The 17,810-nt window shown below is 48.6% G+C and overlaps 1 protein-coding gene across 1 annotated transcript; it reads right to left on the minus strand.

Annotated features, from left to right (window-relative positions):
• Positions 1-13,481: 13,481 nt before the first annotated feature.
• On the minus strand, positions 13,482-15,724 carry LOC125551079. Its single transcript, XM_048714228.1, has one exon. It carries the CDS (start codon positions 15,132-15,134, stop codon positions 13,689-13,691), a length of 1,446 nt encoding a protein of 481 aa, XP_048570185.1. The 5' UTR covers positions 15,135-15,724; the 3' UTR covers positions 13,482-13,688.
• Positions 15,725-17,810: the final 2,086 nt, after the last annotated feature.

Consider the following 17,810-nt stretch of genomic DNA (forward strand, 5'->3'; position numbering starts at 1 on the left):
CATGGGGCTTCTGACATCCGCTAGTTTCGTCCGATCACGGTCATCAATGTGATTTTCCGGATTCTGGCGAAAGGGTACGCCAATAGGGTGACCCTGCTTGTCGACCACATTACCCACCCCAACCAGTCCGCCTTCATTCAAGGGCGGTATATCCTGGATGGGTGCTAGTCTTCATGAAGTACTCCATGAGGTCCAGTCTAAGCACCTCAGGGCGGTTTTCCTGAAGATCGATTTCCATAAGGCATACGACACTGTTAGTTGGTCCTTCCTTCGGGAAGTTTTGCTTCAGAAAGGCTTTGACGATTGATGGATCACCAGAGTGATGCAGATGGTTTCCTATGGTTGCACTGCTGTGAACATCAATGGTGAGATCGACCCTTACTTCCCCACCCTTTGTGGGGTTAGACAAGGCGACCCCTTCTCCCCATTCTTGTTCAACATGGTGGTGGACGCACTTGCCGCCATCTTGGATAAGGCTAAGGTTGCTGGCCATATCCGTGGGATCACCCCCACCTGGCCGGCGGCTCCAGGATCTCCCTTCTCCAGTACACCGACGGCACCATCATCATGGTCGAAGGCTCAGAAGCGGACATCTCTAACCTTAAGTTCCTTCCCCTCTGCTTCCAACAAATGTCTGGTCTCAAGATCAACTTTGACAAGAGTGATGTGATGGTGATGGGCTACTCTCCAGCGGAGTGCTTGAACATTGCCAACCGGCTCAACTGCCGCCTGGGCTCCTTCCCCATGACATACTTGGGAACGCCCATTAGTGACTCTCGGCTTACCGTCGCCGACTTGCTCTTACCGTGGCCAAGTTGCAGATGCACATAGAGCCTTGGCAGGGTAGGTGGTTGTCTAAGGCAGCCCGGACTCATCAACTCCTCCCTCTCCAGCCTCCTCTTGTTCTTCATGAGCTTCTACAGCCTTCACGAGACTCTACACCATGAGATTGCCAAAGTCCAGTCTCACTTCTATTGGGCAGGCGACAACAATAAGAAGAAATACCATATGGTCAGTTGGCCTGACATTTGCAAGCCTCGGGAACAAGGTGGCCTCGGTATCATGTGCTCTAAGCGCATGAATATTGCCCTCCTATCCCGCTCACTCTGGCGCATCTCGCAAGGTCACAGTAGCCTCTGGTTAGACATTATCCGGAACAAGTACCTGTGTGGGCAACCCCTAGCCTTCTGTCAGCGAACTGGCGGTTCCTAGTTCTGGCAGTCGGTCGTCCAACTTCTCCCAGTCCTCCGCATTGTTACCTCCATCTCGGTTGGATCTGGGGCTGCGACTCTACTCTGGTTTGACCAGTGGGCCGGCGACACCCCCTTCACGACGCGCTTCCCCGACCTCTTCTCCATCGCTGTCGACCCTTCGATCTCAGTAGAGAGGGCCCTTATTGACTTAGGGCGCCTCGCATTTCGGAGGCCATTTGGGCCTCCGGATTCCGCTGCCTAGCATGAGTTGCTTGATTGCGTCGCTCTCCATGAGCCGATAGTGGACGCTGGCCAGGATCAGGTGAGGTGGCGCCTTGAGCCATCAGGCCAATTGTCCACCTAGTCCGTGTACCAGGCCATCACACCCTCCACCACGCCTCCCCCCTAATGGCGGTGTGGTCCATCCGCCGACCACTGAAAATCCGGATCTTCATGTGGCAATGGATTCGCGGACGGACCCATCTGGGGTCGAGGTCCGCAAACGCAATGGCCCGGGCTCTGGCCTATGCCCACTATGCGGTGTCTCCAAAGACTTGAATCACATCTTCTTCTCTTGTGTGTCTGCTCAATTTGTGTGGGGCTGCTTTAGAGAGGTGGTGGGTGGGAATTGGTGTCACACCAACTTCCCCGACCTATTTGCCGAACTCCAGAACTCCCCCCTACTTTCTCGCCACATTAGGTGGCTTGATATTGGGGCTATCGTTTGGACTCTCTGGATGATCCGCAATAAACTTGTGATCCAGTGCACTCCTCTTCGACGGGCTACTGACGCTCTTTTCAAACTATCTGGTTACTTTTAGCTTTGGAGGTCGCTTAGCCACCCACAGGATCGGGACGCCATCTCCGCCTTCATCGCTGACCTTCGCTCGATGGCCGTCTGACTGTCACCGCCGCCCCCTCCGCCTCCTCCGGAGACAGACTAGGCGCCTGTTGTGTGCTCCAGCGCCCTTTTTTCCTTTTTGTTTGGGCTTGTTAAGCTGTGCCTTCAGTAGAACCTTCTGTACTTCCTCTTGTGGGACTTGGGTGTGTGTGTTTGAACTAGTCCATGTATGTGTGCTCTCTGGCGGTTTGCTTTATTTATAAAGCGGGGCGAAAGCCTTTTTCGGTATATCTAGTCAGGTTGCTCCTTTCCCCTTTGTTGTCAATACTACAGCCATCGCTAAGCCTACCTGAAAACCTTTGGTCATTTGAAGTTGGGGATTTATCAGATAGCTGTTTTGGTGAAGAATGTGTATCTTTCCTTAGTGTTTGATCATATGGTGACGATGTAGAAATTTCCAATGGTATGTCACGTGACAGCAGATCATTCTTTTGTTTGAGCCTTTCCGAAGACCAATTGCCCATTATGTTTTACTACTAGCTGCATTTTTGTTGCTCATAGGCACGAACTTAACTAACTGATTTTGAAAACTGTTTGACTATTGTAGATCGAGAGGGACGCTCACAGGAGCTTCCGGGATAAGAACCTCAGCAGCCTCAAGAAGAATCAAATGACCCAATGCATGATCTGCTTCTTTGAAAACTAGAACTCTGAATATGGCTGTACTGACCATGAGGTAGCGCTTTTCTCTCGACTTCCTAATTGAATGTGGTAAACTAAATTTAGGGACTAATCTAGGTTTTTGTTTGTTTCTTTCTTTTTAGAGGGATCGCCACATCCGAAATCGTCACAAAGCGGGAGTGGAACACTGCAAGAAGCTAGGTTGCTTTGTGATTGCCAAGGACAAGAGCCAGCTAGGGAAGCACCGGTACTATTGTCATGGCATCAGCAAGTAAAACGGTATATCCTATGCACTTCATGAAGATTATGCTCTGGTTAGCATGAAGGCTGCCCTTGTTATAGCCTTTAGAATTTGCAGGAATCTCTTTTGAGAAATTTTTACAAATATTGTGAACACTCTCTCGTAATAAATTTTAAGACTAAATGCCATTGATTTTCCTTTTAGATTGTTCATCATATCAGCAGGTCGCACAAGGGAGTTGGGATTGAAAGTTGCAAGAAGGACTTCCTTGTTATAAAAAGGAGAGGAACATCTAGATCCATAGTTTGAGCAAATGAGCCCACTGTTTGGTGCTTCTGTAGTAATTGATAACATTAGTTTTTACTTTGTTTCACAAGAGACTTCTGTAGCGAGTGCTAGCATTAGTTTTTACTCTGTTTCTTTCACATGAGATGTGTGCACTAGGGTCTAGTGTGCTCATTCGAGAATTTTGTACAAAAATCTTATGAATGGTCTTTTGTGATGGATGGAAAGGTTTTGGTGTCTTCGATTCTAACGAAGATTGTTTACACAGCAGAATTTAGTACTGATGTTTCCACTTCTATTGAATCCTTTACGTTCAAAATAGGAATAATAGTGGCAAATCCTACAAATGATATTATGCAGCAGCCGCAAACAAAAATAAAATGAGTGAATTCTGGTATACAAACAGAAATAGAAATAGCACCATGTAAAATTAGATGGACATTGTCATTGTGATGGTTTCCTGGTTCGTGCGATGAAAAGGTACTGATGAAAATCTTAGTTAAAACTTCATTGTACTTGGTCTGTTTTCAAGACAAACAAAATACAGATGCAGGGTCCGAATGTAAATTCAGAACCAGCCAGAATGATCTGGCCCTTACATAATGTCTCTCAACTAGACTTGACCTATTATAAGAACTAAAAAGCGTCAGTCTTCAAATAAAATCCCTCTTCTTGCCAGCCTTCGATCGAACAGCATTGGGCACATGCAACTGGCTACGCTTGCAGTTAGAAAAGACATGCCATTTCTGGTAGTGGTATCGACACGCCATGCGAGTGTATTATCTTGATTTCCCCAAAACATCAAGATCTAAGAGGTTATTATTCTGCTGATGGTTGGTATGCGTGTCTCTGTATAATTCAACTTCTTTCATGCACCTGTATCACCAAGGCATAAGTGTTTTGGTAGAGCAAATTCTCGCTGACGAGTGTTTCCATCATAGTTTTCATCCATCTGCACATATGTGGCTTGAACCTGCACAATGCCCCCATAGCGTGTGTAAGTGGGAATTGATAAAAGAAACCTACTATTATAGAGGGTAGTATTTCGATGAACAGCGCAGCATTCAAATATTAACTGGACATCTATCCAATCTTTTGTTAGTGCTGAAAATGTTAGTCCAAGTATAAGGAGGCTGTTTTACTAGACCGCAGAAGATAAGAATTGCGTAAACCCACGTCAAAGCAACCACGTTGTTTCATAAGCAGGGGTACTTTTTCACTGGCCTACATTATGAGATTCAGATGTCCCATACACAAGTTAGGTCGAACCAAACCATCATTCACGAGAAATGATCATTCAAATCATTAGTTGTGGTCCCTATAGATTTTTATTTTAAGATAAAGATTACCTACATGGTGAGGCATGGGTTGACGAAATGCAGTGGGCAAGATACTGCATGTTTTACTGTTGTGGCCCCTTGTTCAACCTCAACATGAGATCAGATTCATAGCTGCCTAGGCGCCTTGGAATCTGGTGGCAACAATTTTTTTGGCAGACTGCGCCAACTTGAAATTGTAGTGGAATACTGGATCCCCAATGAGCATGAAATGGCTTGATGGCTGTTGCTTCAGGGTTCTGCAATTCCTTCTCACCGATGGTACTCGTGCTCTGCCAAAACAGGTTCTTCTCTACCATTAAGATACCTCTAAAATCTGGAGCTTTCCATCATACATAGAGTGGACCAATGAAAATTGTGGAGGTAATACTGCGAATTGCGTAATATTAGTTTCTATACTAATTTGAAGGGAAAACATTTGGAGTTGTGCCACCAGTTCAGCACTGGTAAGCATATCTACATAAGAAGCTATCCACAGTACCATTTGGTATAAATTAAAGATTCTAAACTGTTTCGAGTGGCAATCCTCCTCTCTTTCAAAGTAACTCAGCCGAAATACTTGCCAAAGCATGAAAGAATCGTATGAAGTAGCCCAGGAGCAAGAGTGTAATTTACATATAGCATTCAAATAAAATCTTCAGTTATCTTCAACCATGGACAGGGATTAGAAATTCCACTGACATGTGCCGATAATAATCAGAAAATGATGTCACGTTCAATGACTAGCTAATGAAGAACATTCCAATTAAATAAGTGATATAGCCACAATGAAAGCATCAGAAATACATAGTATATCATACAGAAGAGAATAATAGACCATTCTACTAGATGGTTACTACGTGGCTTGTGTTGGATAATGAGCAACTAACATTACTGAGGGCCAATGGCCAGTACATATACAAATGTGGTAAAGTGCAGAAAATCCCCTTATACAATGGGGATGTACACAGTGAACTATACACATCTAACACCCCCTCAAACTCATGGTGGATCAACAACACCGAGTTTGGAGAGAAAAAACCCATGCTGGGAACGAGTCTGTGCCTTCGTGAAGAAGTCAGCCAACTGTAACTCCGAGGGCACATAGTGAAGAGCGAGAGTCTGATCCTGCATAGCAGCACGCACAAAGTGGGCATCCACACCGATGTGCTTGGTGGGCTCATGCTTCACTGGGTCACGCGCAATACTGATAGCACCGGTGCTGTCGGACAGTAGAGGAGTGGAGGTAGTAGCAGACACACCAAAGTCCTCAAGTAACCACCGTAACCAGATCACCTCAGCCGTCAACATAGCCATGGCTCGCAACTCAGCCTCTGTACTCGAGCAAGAAACTACAGTCTGCTTCTTTGTCTTCCAGGCAATAAGAGAGCCACCAAGAAAGACATAGTAAGCAGACAGTGAGCGTCGATCAGAGGGATCACTAGTCCAGGTAGCATTAGAGTAGGCCTGGAGCTCAAGAGAGCTGGAGCGGGGAAAGAAAAGGCGCTGAGAGATCGTGCCACGAAGATATCGTAGAACACGGAGGAGGTGACTATAGTGGACAGAGGTGGGGGCTGGAACAAACTGACTCAGGATGTGGACAGGATAGGAGATGTCAGGGCGTGTAACAGCCAGATAGACAAGACTGCCAACAAGGTGACGATAGCGAGTTGGATTAGGGAGAGGGTCACCATCAGAGGCACGAAGCTGAATGTTGAGCTCCATAGGAGTCACAACTGTGCGCTCATCACCAAGAGCGGCGCGAGCAAGAAGATCCTGAATATATTTTTCTTGGGAGATGTAGAAGCCATCAGAGGTCAAGGAGATCTCAATCCCAAGAAAATAGCAAAGAGGACCAAGATCAGTCATGAGGAACTGGTCTCGAAGGCGAGCCATAACAAAGGCAATGTACTCAGAATCGTCACCAGTAATGATCATGTCATCAACATAGAGAAGGAGAAGAGTCCGACCACGAGGAGATGTGTGGACAAACAGCGCGGGGTCATGGTCACTGGGCAAGAAACCAGCGGCAGTAAGCATAGAGGCGAAGCGCTCAAACCAGGCACGAGGGGCCTGTTTAAGACCATAGAGGGAGCGGCGAAGCCTACAGACCATACCATCAGGAGCATAGTACCCCAATGGTGGCTGCATATAAACCTCCTCACGCAACTCACCATTGAGAAAAGCGTTTTGGACATCAAGTTCAGAGATAGACCACTGACGAACAGAAGCCACAACAAGGATAGTGCGGACAGTGGTCATGTGGGCCACAGGAGCGAATGTCTCATCATAATCGCGTCCCTGCTCCTGCTGGAAACCACGGGCCACAAGACGAGCTTTGTAGCGCTCAAGAGAACCATCGGAGCGAGTCTTAATCTTGTAGACCCACTTGCAGGTGATGGGACGAACACCGGAAGGGAGGGAAACCAGCTCCCATGTGCCAGAGCACTCAAGGGCAGCAAGCTCTTCGGCCATCGCAAGCTGCCATTCAGGTTGAGTCATGGCAGTCCATAGGAAGTGGGCTCAGCAATAACAAAGAGACCATACCGATCAGGAGAGTAGCGATCGGGCGGGGGGGGGAGGCCGAGCCCGGAGGTTGTGGACCAGGGGAGGTGTGAGGAGAGGTGCACCAGAGGTGGAAGGCGTGTCAGGGGAGACATCCTTAGGACAAGGGCGACGAGTATAGTGGAGAGGGAACGGGGAGATAGAGCGACGGACTGGAGATGATGGTGGAGAGGTGGAGGAGGAGGATGGAGAAGATGGGGTAGGTGGTGAAGGAGAAGGAAGGAGAGGTGCCGGAGGAAGAGATGACACAGAAGGCACATAGTAGGGTGTATCGGGAAGGAGAAGGAAAGAGAGATTGTCCACAGAGAAACTCGAGGAAGAAGGACGTGGGTAGTAGGAACTAGACTCGTCAAAAGTCACATCACGCGAGATGCGCAAGTGACGACCCATAGGATTCCAACATCAATAGCCCTTGTGCTCATCACTATAACCAAGGAAAACACACTCAACCGACTGAGCAGTCAGTTTAGTGTGTTCTCGGGGGGCAAGAAGAACATAGCACACATAGCCAAACATACGAAGAGAAGAGTAGTCAGGAGAGCGACCAGTGAGACACTCCAGAGGAATACCACCCTGCAAGGGAGTCGATGGCTGAATGTTGATGAGATAGGTGGATGCAGAAACAGCCTCAGCCCAAAAATGGGGTGGAAGGGAAGCAACAATCATCAGCGCCCGAGCCGTCTCAAGCAAATGGCGATGCTTACGTTCGGCAACGCCATTCTGGGCATGAGCACCAGGACATGAGAACTGGGCAAGAGTACCCTGTTCCGCGAGAAAACCATGCAACAGCTGAGAGATATACTCTCCAGCAGAGTCAGCACGAAAGGTACAAATGGGCGTGGAAAACTGGGTACGAACCATGGCAGCAAATCGTTTGTATATAGAGAGAACCTCGCTACGAGATTTCATGAAGTAGAGCCAAGTGTAGCGAGAGAAATCATCAATAAACAAAACATAGTAGCGATGACCACCTTTTGAATCAAAGGGAGCAGGACCCCAGACATCAGAATGAACTAAGTCAAAAGGACGCTGAGATACAGACTCACTAGTAGGATAAGGTAACTGAGTCTGTTTGCCAAGTCTGCAACCATTACAATGTAAGGAGACATCTCCAGATACATACCCTAAGAGGCTCTGACGAACTAACGAAGACAAGCGAGAGCCACAGATGTGACCGAGACGATGATGCCACTGCTGGAATGACGCAGACGAAAAGGCAGCAAGAGCATGGGAGTCGGCAGAAGTGGTGGCAGTGGAAGGAACACAAAGCCAGTCAACCTCCCAAAGACCCTCTGACTCACGGCGCCGGGGGCCAGCACCAACCAAAGCCTTGGTGCGACGATCCTGAATGGAGCAAGAGTCGGTATCAAGAATGACACGACAACCAGAATCAGTGAGTTGGGCAGCAGAAAAAAGATTCATGGTAAGGCGAGGAACATGGGAAACACTAGGAACAGAAAAGAATGGAGTGGAAATAAGACCACGACTAGCAACAGGAAGGGGTGTGCCATCGGCGGTAAGAACATTAACAGGTGAATCAAGAGGTCGGAGAGAAGACAGCACAGAAGAATCAGAAGACATATGAAAGGAAGCTCCAGAATCCAGAACCCACGAGGATGTACCTGACTGTGTAGAGGCCTGTGGTGGTGTAGAGGGGGGTGCAGTCATAGCAGCAGTTGAACCAGTCGACAAGGAGCCAGAGGAGGCAAGTAGACGCTTGAGGCGTACAATGTCCTGGTCAGTGAGTGACTGAGTCGAGGAAGATGCAGGGGTGCCACTGGAAGAGGAGCGTCTCTGGTCTCGCTTCTTCTGGCGACAATCAGACTCTGGGTGACCTGACCGGGAGCAGTAACCACAAAAAGTGTCATGGCGCGACGTACTCTTCTCAGCATAAAGAGGGCAGCTCACCCCCCTGAAGGAGTGGGCAGGAGTGGTGGAGCAGTGAGGCAAGCAGATGACACAGGAGCCCGGGTAGCCAACACTGAAGGAACCACAAGTAACCCAGCAGAGCGAAGACGGGTCTCCTCAGCACGAAGCTCAGCAAGCACCTCCGAGATAGGAACACGACCACAAGCAAGAAAGTCAGCCCGGCGGGGCTCAAACTCGGAGCGGAGACGAGATAAGAACTCATGAACCCTCTGAAACTCCAAGTCAGACCGCGTAGTCTGACAGCAACGGCAAGTGCCACAAACAACAGTCCTCAGTGAGTCAAGCTGACGCCAGATGGCAGAGCACTATGAATAGAACTCATCAACAGACGAGTCACCTTGCTGGAGAGCATGCTTCTGACGCACCACAGAAAGGTATAGAGCATCGCCAGAGGGCTGATAACGCTGACAAAGGTAGGACCACATCGCTGCAACAGTGCCGAGGCCCATGAACTCCGAAGCAAACTGAGGGAGGACACTCACAGTGAGGACAGCCGCAGCTCGAGCATCATCATTGCACCACTGAGTGTAAGCAGACAAATCATCCCGGTAGACAGAAAGAGCATCAGAGTATGCGGATACCTACTGATCATAGGCATCAACTGCAGCATCATCAAGAGCCTTGGCTGCATCCCGATCAGCCTGAGAAGCATCAGCAGCAAGCACCGACGACACCGGCGGAACAGGAGCCACCGGAGCAACAGGGCAGGACGGACAGGGTACCTCGCCAGAGAGGATGCCCCACAGAAGAAGACCACGCAGGTGAATACGCATGAACCCCACAAACTTAGCATAGTTGGTGCCATCGAAGATCACCGAGCACCGAGGAACCGCGACATAGCCCGAAGAGGACATGAGGAAGGCACTCTGATGTTGCTGCCTTTTTTTGGTCAACTGCTACTGTAGGCCCGATCTGGATCAGGCAGCACCGCTCGCAAGGCCAGAGACCGAGCGGGGGATCGAGCGAGCAGAGGAGGCCCGATCTGGAGCTGGGACTAGCGGAGCCCGAGGGATCGAGCGGGCAGCGAGGAAAAGAAGGCCCGATCTGGATCGGGAGAAGCGGCAGGGGCGCACTCGCGAACGCATGAACCGAGGTAGATTCGAGGGAGGAGCAGGCGACCGATCCAGAGTGGATCGAGAGGTAGCCACCACCGCGCACGGGCGAGGCGGGCCGAGAGGATTGGGCCGCACGGGAAAGGCAGACCGCGGCAGCGGCCAAGCGGGCGAATCAGCGGCCGGACGGAGCAGGCCGTGCGGTGCAGCGGCCGGCTGGGGCAGTCCAGGCGGGGCTGCTTCGGCAGCTTCCAGGCGGAGCAGTGCCTGGGCGAGAGGGAGCCGGACGGGGCTGCTTCAGCAGAAGGAGCCGGATCGAGGATGCAGCGGCCAGACGACCGGAGGCGAGCAGGCTAGAATCGAGACGCACGGAGTTGCATCGTGCGGGAGAAAGGGGCTAGCCTAGCATCTGATACCATGTTGGATAATGAGCAACTAACATTACTGAGGGCCAATGGCCAGTACATATACAGATGTGGTAAAGTGCAGAAAAGCCCCTTATACAATGGGGATGTACACAATGAACTATACACATCTAACAGCTTGTACTTTCAGTTATTATTTTTTCCAAGAGTATGCAAATTGTGCTTTCAATTGGGGGGGGGGGGGTATCAAACAAACAGTATTCAGCCAGAATATGCATGTGAATAGGAAAGAAATGTGAGAAGAGAAAACGGAATTGTTGTACAGCACCATTTCCATTCATGATATTTTTCCGGACATAGTTTCATCAGATACGGCAAACAATGCACGAAAAAAGAGATAAACGGAACATGCTTCCATTGTCATACCATCTGCCCGCAAAAGAATGGCAAATTTGGTCGACAGACCCCATAATCAAGGTACATAATTAAAAAAACTACCTATTTGTACAATGACCGGTTCATCACTGTAAGACTGGGTGTTATCCATATGGGACTCGGCCAGCTGCACCAAAGCGGGGACACAATTTCCTCCCTACTGTCATCTAAGGTTGAGAACACCTATATCCCGGGGATTCGTCTTATACATCCAATTACATTGCTCATCATCTGCGAAATAGACACAATTTGCCTTCAGTTGCGGATATTCTTCAGCACTGAGGCATATAGGCTGGTTATGCCCAAGAAACAAAACGTTATGATGCAAGCTATTTATTTCACGGAGCTTGTCGGGAGCATGGGTTGACATTTTGGGACCAACCATTTTGGGGTCTAAGTCCGGATCGTAAAGTTGTTGCCGCAATTTGTACATAATAACTGTGCCTGCATTGTCAAAGATTGGCTCTACATAACCAATGGTGACCACCGACGGGAGAGCAATCTGTTGGCGAGTGACCGGATTGATAAGGTGTAGCTCAGACTTGTCATCCGCGGTAACTAGCCAACCATGTGATGACCCAACAAGATACATGTTGCGGATGGGTGGATCCGGGAGAGTTAAATTGTAGACCCTCTTCTCCACGAGGCTGTAGAGACAAGCTACGTTCTCACCAGCAGATTCAGAGGTGTAGAGGAGGCAAGGCGTCTGAGGCCGTTTGTACTGCTCAAGCTGGCTTCAAATAAAATCCCTCTTCTTGCCAGCCTTCGATCGAACAGCATTTTGGCACATGCAACAGCTTGCCTACACTTGCAGTTAGAAAAGACACACCATTTCTGGTAGTGGTATAGACACACCAAGCCAGTGTATTCGCTTGTTTTCCTCAACAGCATCATCAAGATATAAGAGGTTTGTTACTGCTGATGCTCAACATCTTTCATACACCTGTATCACCAAGGCAAAAGCTCTTGGTAGAGCAAATTTTGCGCATATGTGGCCTGAACCTGCACAATGCCCCATGTCATGTGTAAGTGGGAATCGATAAAAAAATTATACTATTATAGAGTGTAGTATTTCGATGAACAGCACACGATTCAATATTTACTAGACATCTATCCAATCTTTTATAAGTGCTGAAAACCTCTTGTTAGTCCAAGTATAAGGAGGCTGTTTTACAAGATCGCAGAAGATATGAATTGTGTAAACCCACGTCAAAGCAACCACGTTGTTTCATAAGCAGGAGTACTTTTTCACTAGCCTACATTATGATATTCTGATGTCCCATACAAAAGTCAGGTCGAACCAAACCATCATTCACGAGAAATGATCATTCAGATCATTAGTTGTGATCCCTGTAGATTTCAATTTTAAGATATAGATTACCTACACTGCGAGGCATGGGTTGATGTTTGACTGTCGTGGCCCCTTGTTCAACCTCAACGTGAGATCAGATTCATAGCTGGCTAAGCGCCTTGGAATCTGGCGCCAACAGTTTTTTTTTCCTGTTTTTTTTGGCAGACTACGCCAACTTGAAATTGTAGTGGAATATTGGTTCCCCATTGAGCATGAGATGGCTTGATGACTGTCGCTTCAGGGTTCTGCAATTCCCTCCCACCGATTAACAGATTCTTCTCTACCATTAAGATACCTCTGAAATCTGGAGCTTTCCATTATACACTGAGTGGATCGATAAAATTGTGAAGGTAATACTAAGAATTGCATAAAATTAGTTTCTGGGCTAATTTGAAGGGAAAACATTTGGAGTTGTGCCACCAGTTCCGCAAGTGTTTATGCTTATGTTCTATGCTACAATTTTGCCGACATGCATATTTCTACTTTTATTTTTAACCAAAACATGCACATGCCTTACAGGGAACATAAAATTGCATTATATACAAGGATAACAAAAATACACCAGCTAAATAAATAGTGAATTAGCACTGGTAATCATACCTACATAAGAAGCTGTGGAGTTCAGGTTGTTCGGGAGGGGGTACATACCAGAGGCATGCTGTACGGCTAACACGTCTTCACCTCATAAGGAAACCGTGATGTTTCCATGAGTATGCCGACAAACATGCCGACCACAGTACCGTTCGGTGTAAATTAAAGATTCTAAACTGTTTCGAGTGGCAATCTTCCTCTTTTTCAAAGTAACTCAGCCGAAATGCTTGCCAAATCATGAAAGAACCGTATCAAGTAGCCAAGGAGAAGAGTGTAATTTACTTATACCATTCAAATATAATCTTCAGTTATCTTGAACCATGGACAGGGATAAGCAATTCCACTGACAACATGTGCCGATAATAATCAGAAAATGATGTCACCTTCAATGGCTAGTTAATGAAGAACATTCCAATTAAATAAATGATAGACACAATGAAAGCATCAGAAATACATAGTATATCATACCGAAGAGAATAATAGACCATGCTACTGGATGGTTACTACGTGGCTTGTACTTCCGGTTATTATTTTTTCCGAGAGTACGCAAATTGTACTTTCAGTTATAGTGGGGATGGGGGTGGTATGAAAGAAACAATATTCAGCCAGAATATGCATGTGAATAGGAAAGAAATGTGAGAACAGAAAACGGAATTGTTGTAGAGCACCATTTCCATTCCTAATATTTATTTTTCGGCCATAGTTTCATCAGATACAGCAAACAATGTATGGAAAAAAGAGATAAACGGAACATGCTTCCGTTGTCATAGCATCTGCCCACCAAAGAGTGGCAAATTTGGTCGACATACCCCATAATCAAGGTACATAATTAAAAAAAGCTACCTATTTGTACAATGACAGGTTCATCACTGTAAGACTGGGTGTTATCCATATGGGACTTGGCCAGCTGGACCAAAGCGGGGACACAATTTCCTCCCTACTGTCATCTTCAAGGTTGAGAACACCTATGTCCCGGGGATTCGTCTTATACTTCCAATTATGTTGCTCATCATCTGCGAAATAGACACAATTTGCCTTCAGTTGCGGATATTCTTCAGCACTAAGGCATATAGACTGGTTACGCCCCAAAAACAACACGTTATGATGCAAGCTATTTATTTCCACAAGCTCTTGTGCTTCCATATCGACTTTGTGTAACAAGATTTTATTAGTTTTAACTATGAGCTCCTCATAGCCCGCATCTATGAGTTCAGCCTTCCTGCAAACTTGCAGCAGATCACCCCATGGAGCCTGAAGAAGGTAGAATTCGCCCCTGTACTCAGAACTGTGAATGGCAATCTCATCTGCAATTATATTCCTCGTGACGGTAGGACCAGTGAGGTCAAAAGCATCCATTCTTCCGGCTCTTGTGGATGCATACAATAGACCATCCATGTAGATGCATTGATCATAGTCCCAATCCGGCGTCAGCAAGGTCCACTTACAATCTCCTACCCTTGCAAACGAAAGCTGACATCCTGGACCATGGATGAGAACCACAATGTAGCTTCCTGTGGACGGATCCGGAAAGATAAATACCCTGATGTAGACATGGTCACGAAGCTTGTCGGGAGCATGGGGGAACATTTTGGGACCAACCATTTCGGGGTCTAAGTCCGGATCATAAAGTTGCTGTCGCAATTTATACATAATAATTGTGCCTGCATTGTCAAATATTGGTTGTACATAACCAATGGTGACCACTGACGGGAGAGCAATCTGTTGGCCAGTGACCGGATTGATAAGGTGTAGCTCAGACTTGTCATCCGCGGTAACTAGCCAACCATGCGATGACCCAAGAAGATACCTGCTGCGGATGGGTGGATCAGGGAGAGTTAAATTGTAGACCCTCTTCTCTGCGAGGCTGTAGAGACAAGCTACATTCTCACCAGCAGATTCAGAGGTGTAGAGGAGGCAAGGCGTTTGAGGCCGTTTGTACAGCTTAAGCTGGCTGCAGAGGCTGGTATACGCGGAGCCCCAGGAGGAGCTGACAGAGGCCGCACGCATGAGGTCAGGTATCTCCAGGAGTGAAAATATGTCCATCAATACATCCTGCGGCAGCTCCGGCAAATTTCTCACCACAGTTTCAGTTTCCATGGGTGGTGAGACCTTTCTCAATACATCCTGCAGCAGCTCCGGCAGTTTTCTCAACACAGTTTCAGTTCCCATCGCTGGTGAGACCTTTCTAAATTTCCCCAATGAACCGGGAGAAAGAACCAGGAGCTTAGGCAAAATTTTCAGGCCAAAATGTGCAAAGCTCGTTATCCTGGCTACGCTACAGACCTCCATTGGAGCAATTGCAAAAGCAGGTCTTGTTGGAGAAGAGTTGCTTCAGCGGCAAACCAATTGGACTTGGCTTGTATCTAATCTGATGAGAAGAAGCACACCGAGGGCTGGCTGCACTTATATTCAGTCGAGCCGAGGCCTCACCTTTTATCCGATTAGAAGAAGGGAGTCCGGATCCAAGGACGAAACGGCCGGGACTTGTTGCCGTAGAAACTCCGAAAAGAACTGGAATTCGAATCCGAGCAATTACCGCAAGGGCTCCCGTCGATTGCTCCACTGCGCCTCGGAAGGATGCCCCACAACGACGGGAGAGGGAGAACCAACTAATTGCCCGCCGCAGTGTAGCCCAATGGCTCGGCCGTCCCAGGATCCGTGAGAAGGCAGAAGGTGCCGCCGGCGGGCTGGGGCTTCGTCGGCGGCGGTAAATGGGATGCAGGAGGCGTGGTTGGATTAGCAGTGGAAGGTGGCGGCGAGAAGGTGCTTGGCTCCGCCGTCTTCGTCGCAGGCGGCGGCGTTGTGGGGGCAGGTCGCCTTTGCAGAGGTGAGCGGAGAGGGCGTCAGTTATGCGACCGAGCACATCCGCGCGAGCGAACTATTCCTTTTTCATTTTCTTTTTTGATTTTTTTTAAACTGTCCAGCGCTCGCTGATTTTCATTGATTTAGCATAGGGAGAGGTTACAAAGGGTGATTAAGTGATCAGAGTCTCAGAGAGATTTAGAATTACAATGCTCCAAGCCAAAAACACTCGGCTGCCCTACCCGGCACTATAGGTTTCTTCTTCCCCGAATGGGCTCTCAACACATCTTGCTCCTGCCAGCCTCCATTGCTCGAGGTCCCTTCTGCACCCGTCAATGATGCTTTTTACGCAAGGTTGCTTTTGTCTGAAAACACATTCGTTTCGCTCCAACCAAATATGCCAGGCGATGAGAGCTACCATGGACTTGATGCATTTTCTGCTTGCGGTGGTGGTGAAGCCGATGATCTTCTGGATTCTCGTTGTGGTGGAGTCGGCTGGAAGCCACGATGCATGATCTAGGGCGTTGCACCCTCCCCATCTTGCTGCGCTGCTCCAAACCCTGAGCGAGATCAGGCACTCCTAGAATAGATGCACAGAGGTTTCCAGGTTTCGCCTACAAAGTTGGCAGAAATAGTTGTTCTCCCACCCTCTCGTTTGCAGTCTATCGGTGCACCATAGACGGTCCAAATGCAGCAGCCAGAGGAACATTTTGATCTTGCCCGGTGCCCAAATCTTCCAGATCATCCCTCGGAACTCGTTTGGCCTTGCACTCTCAAATTGGGCATTGTAGGCCGTCTTCACGGTGTACTGCCCAAAGCTGCCCAGCGTCCATCTGATGCTGTCCGTTGTACCTGCCTGGATGGTGATCCGAGCCTGCCTTATGGCTCGAGCCATCTGCATGATTTGTGGCAGGATGTCTTCGAAGCTACCATGCCTGAGGTCAAGAAGCCATCTGTCTTCGTGTAGTGCTTCGCTAACTGATCTGTTCTTGCGTCGGGACCATGCAAAGACCGCAGGGTAGTCCTGCCGGAGCGGCCTGCTCGCAAGCCATGGGCAGGGCCAGAAGGAGGCAGTCTGGCCATCACCGATGGTCACCACCGTAGACACTGCAAAGAGAGTGCGGTCTGCAGCATCACACGGGGTGTCGGTGCCAACCCAGGGCCTGGATGGGTCGGCCCAGCATAGCCAAAGCCAACGGAGGCGCAGAGCCCGGGCGAAGGCCGAGAGATCATGGATGCCCAATCCTCCTCTGGCCTCCGGCGTGGTCACCACCCTCCATGCCACCTTGCACTTGCCACCGCTGATCTCCTGGTCGTGTGCCCACAGGAAGCATCGCCTGACCTTGTCTATCTCCTTGAAGAACTTCTTTGGTGCACACAGCACTGATAGGGCGAACGTTGGCATGGCTGAAAGGACGCATCTGACGAGGACTCGGCGCCCTGCCAGCGGAAGGAGCCGGCCCTTCCATCTGGCGAGTCTAGCTCTGATCCGGTCTAGAATGAACTGCAGGTGAACTAGCCTAGTTCTGCCGGTCGTTAGGGGGAGTCCTAGGTACTTGACTGGAAGAGAGACTGTTGCACCCCCGAAGCCGTGCAGAACATGCTCGAGGTAGATATCGTGGCAACTAATGGGCACCACAGATGATTTGGCGAGTGTGGGAGTCCTGGATTAGGGGTCTCCGGACAGCCGGACTATATCCTTTGGTTGGACTGTTGGACTATGAAGATACAAGATTGAAGACTTCGTCTCGTGTCCGGATGGGACTCTACTTGGCGTGGAAGGCAAGCTAGGCAGTAGGGATATGGATATCTCCTCCTTTGTAACCGACCTTGTGTAACCCTAGCCCCCTCCGGTGTCTATATAAACCGGAGGGTTTTAGTCCATAGGACAACATACAATCATACCATAGGCTAGCTTCTAGGGTTTAGCCTCTCCAATCTCATGGTAGATCAACTCTTGTAATAGTCATATCATCAAGAATAAATCAAGCAGGACGTAGGGTTTTACCTCCATCGAGAGGGCCCGAACCTGGGTAAAACATCATGTTCCCTGCCTCCTGTTACCATCCTCCTTATACGCACAGTTCGGGACCCCCTACCCGAGATCCGCCGGTTTTGACACCGACATTGGTGCTTTCATTGAGAGTTCCCTTGTGTCGTCGC

Source organism: Triticum urartu, chromosome 4 (assembly GCF_003073215.2).
Source record: "Triticum urartu cultivar G1812 chromosome 4, Tu2.1, whole genome shotgun sequence".
NCBI classification, from domain to species: Eukaryota; Viridiplantae; Streptophyta; class Magnoliopsida; order Poales; family Poaceae; genus Triticum; species Triticum urartu.

Bases quoted from the DNA above. Each gene is read 5' to 3' on its own strand.
- LOC125551079 (XM_048714228.1), bottom strand. From the start codon at position 15,134: ATGGAGGTCTGTAGCGTAGCCAGGATAACGAGCTTTGCACATTTTGGC.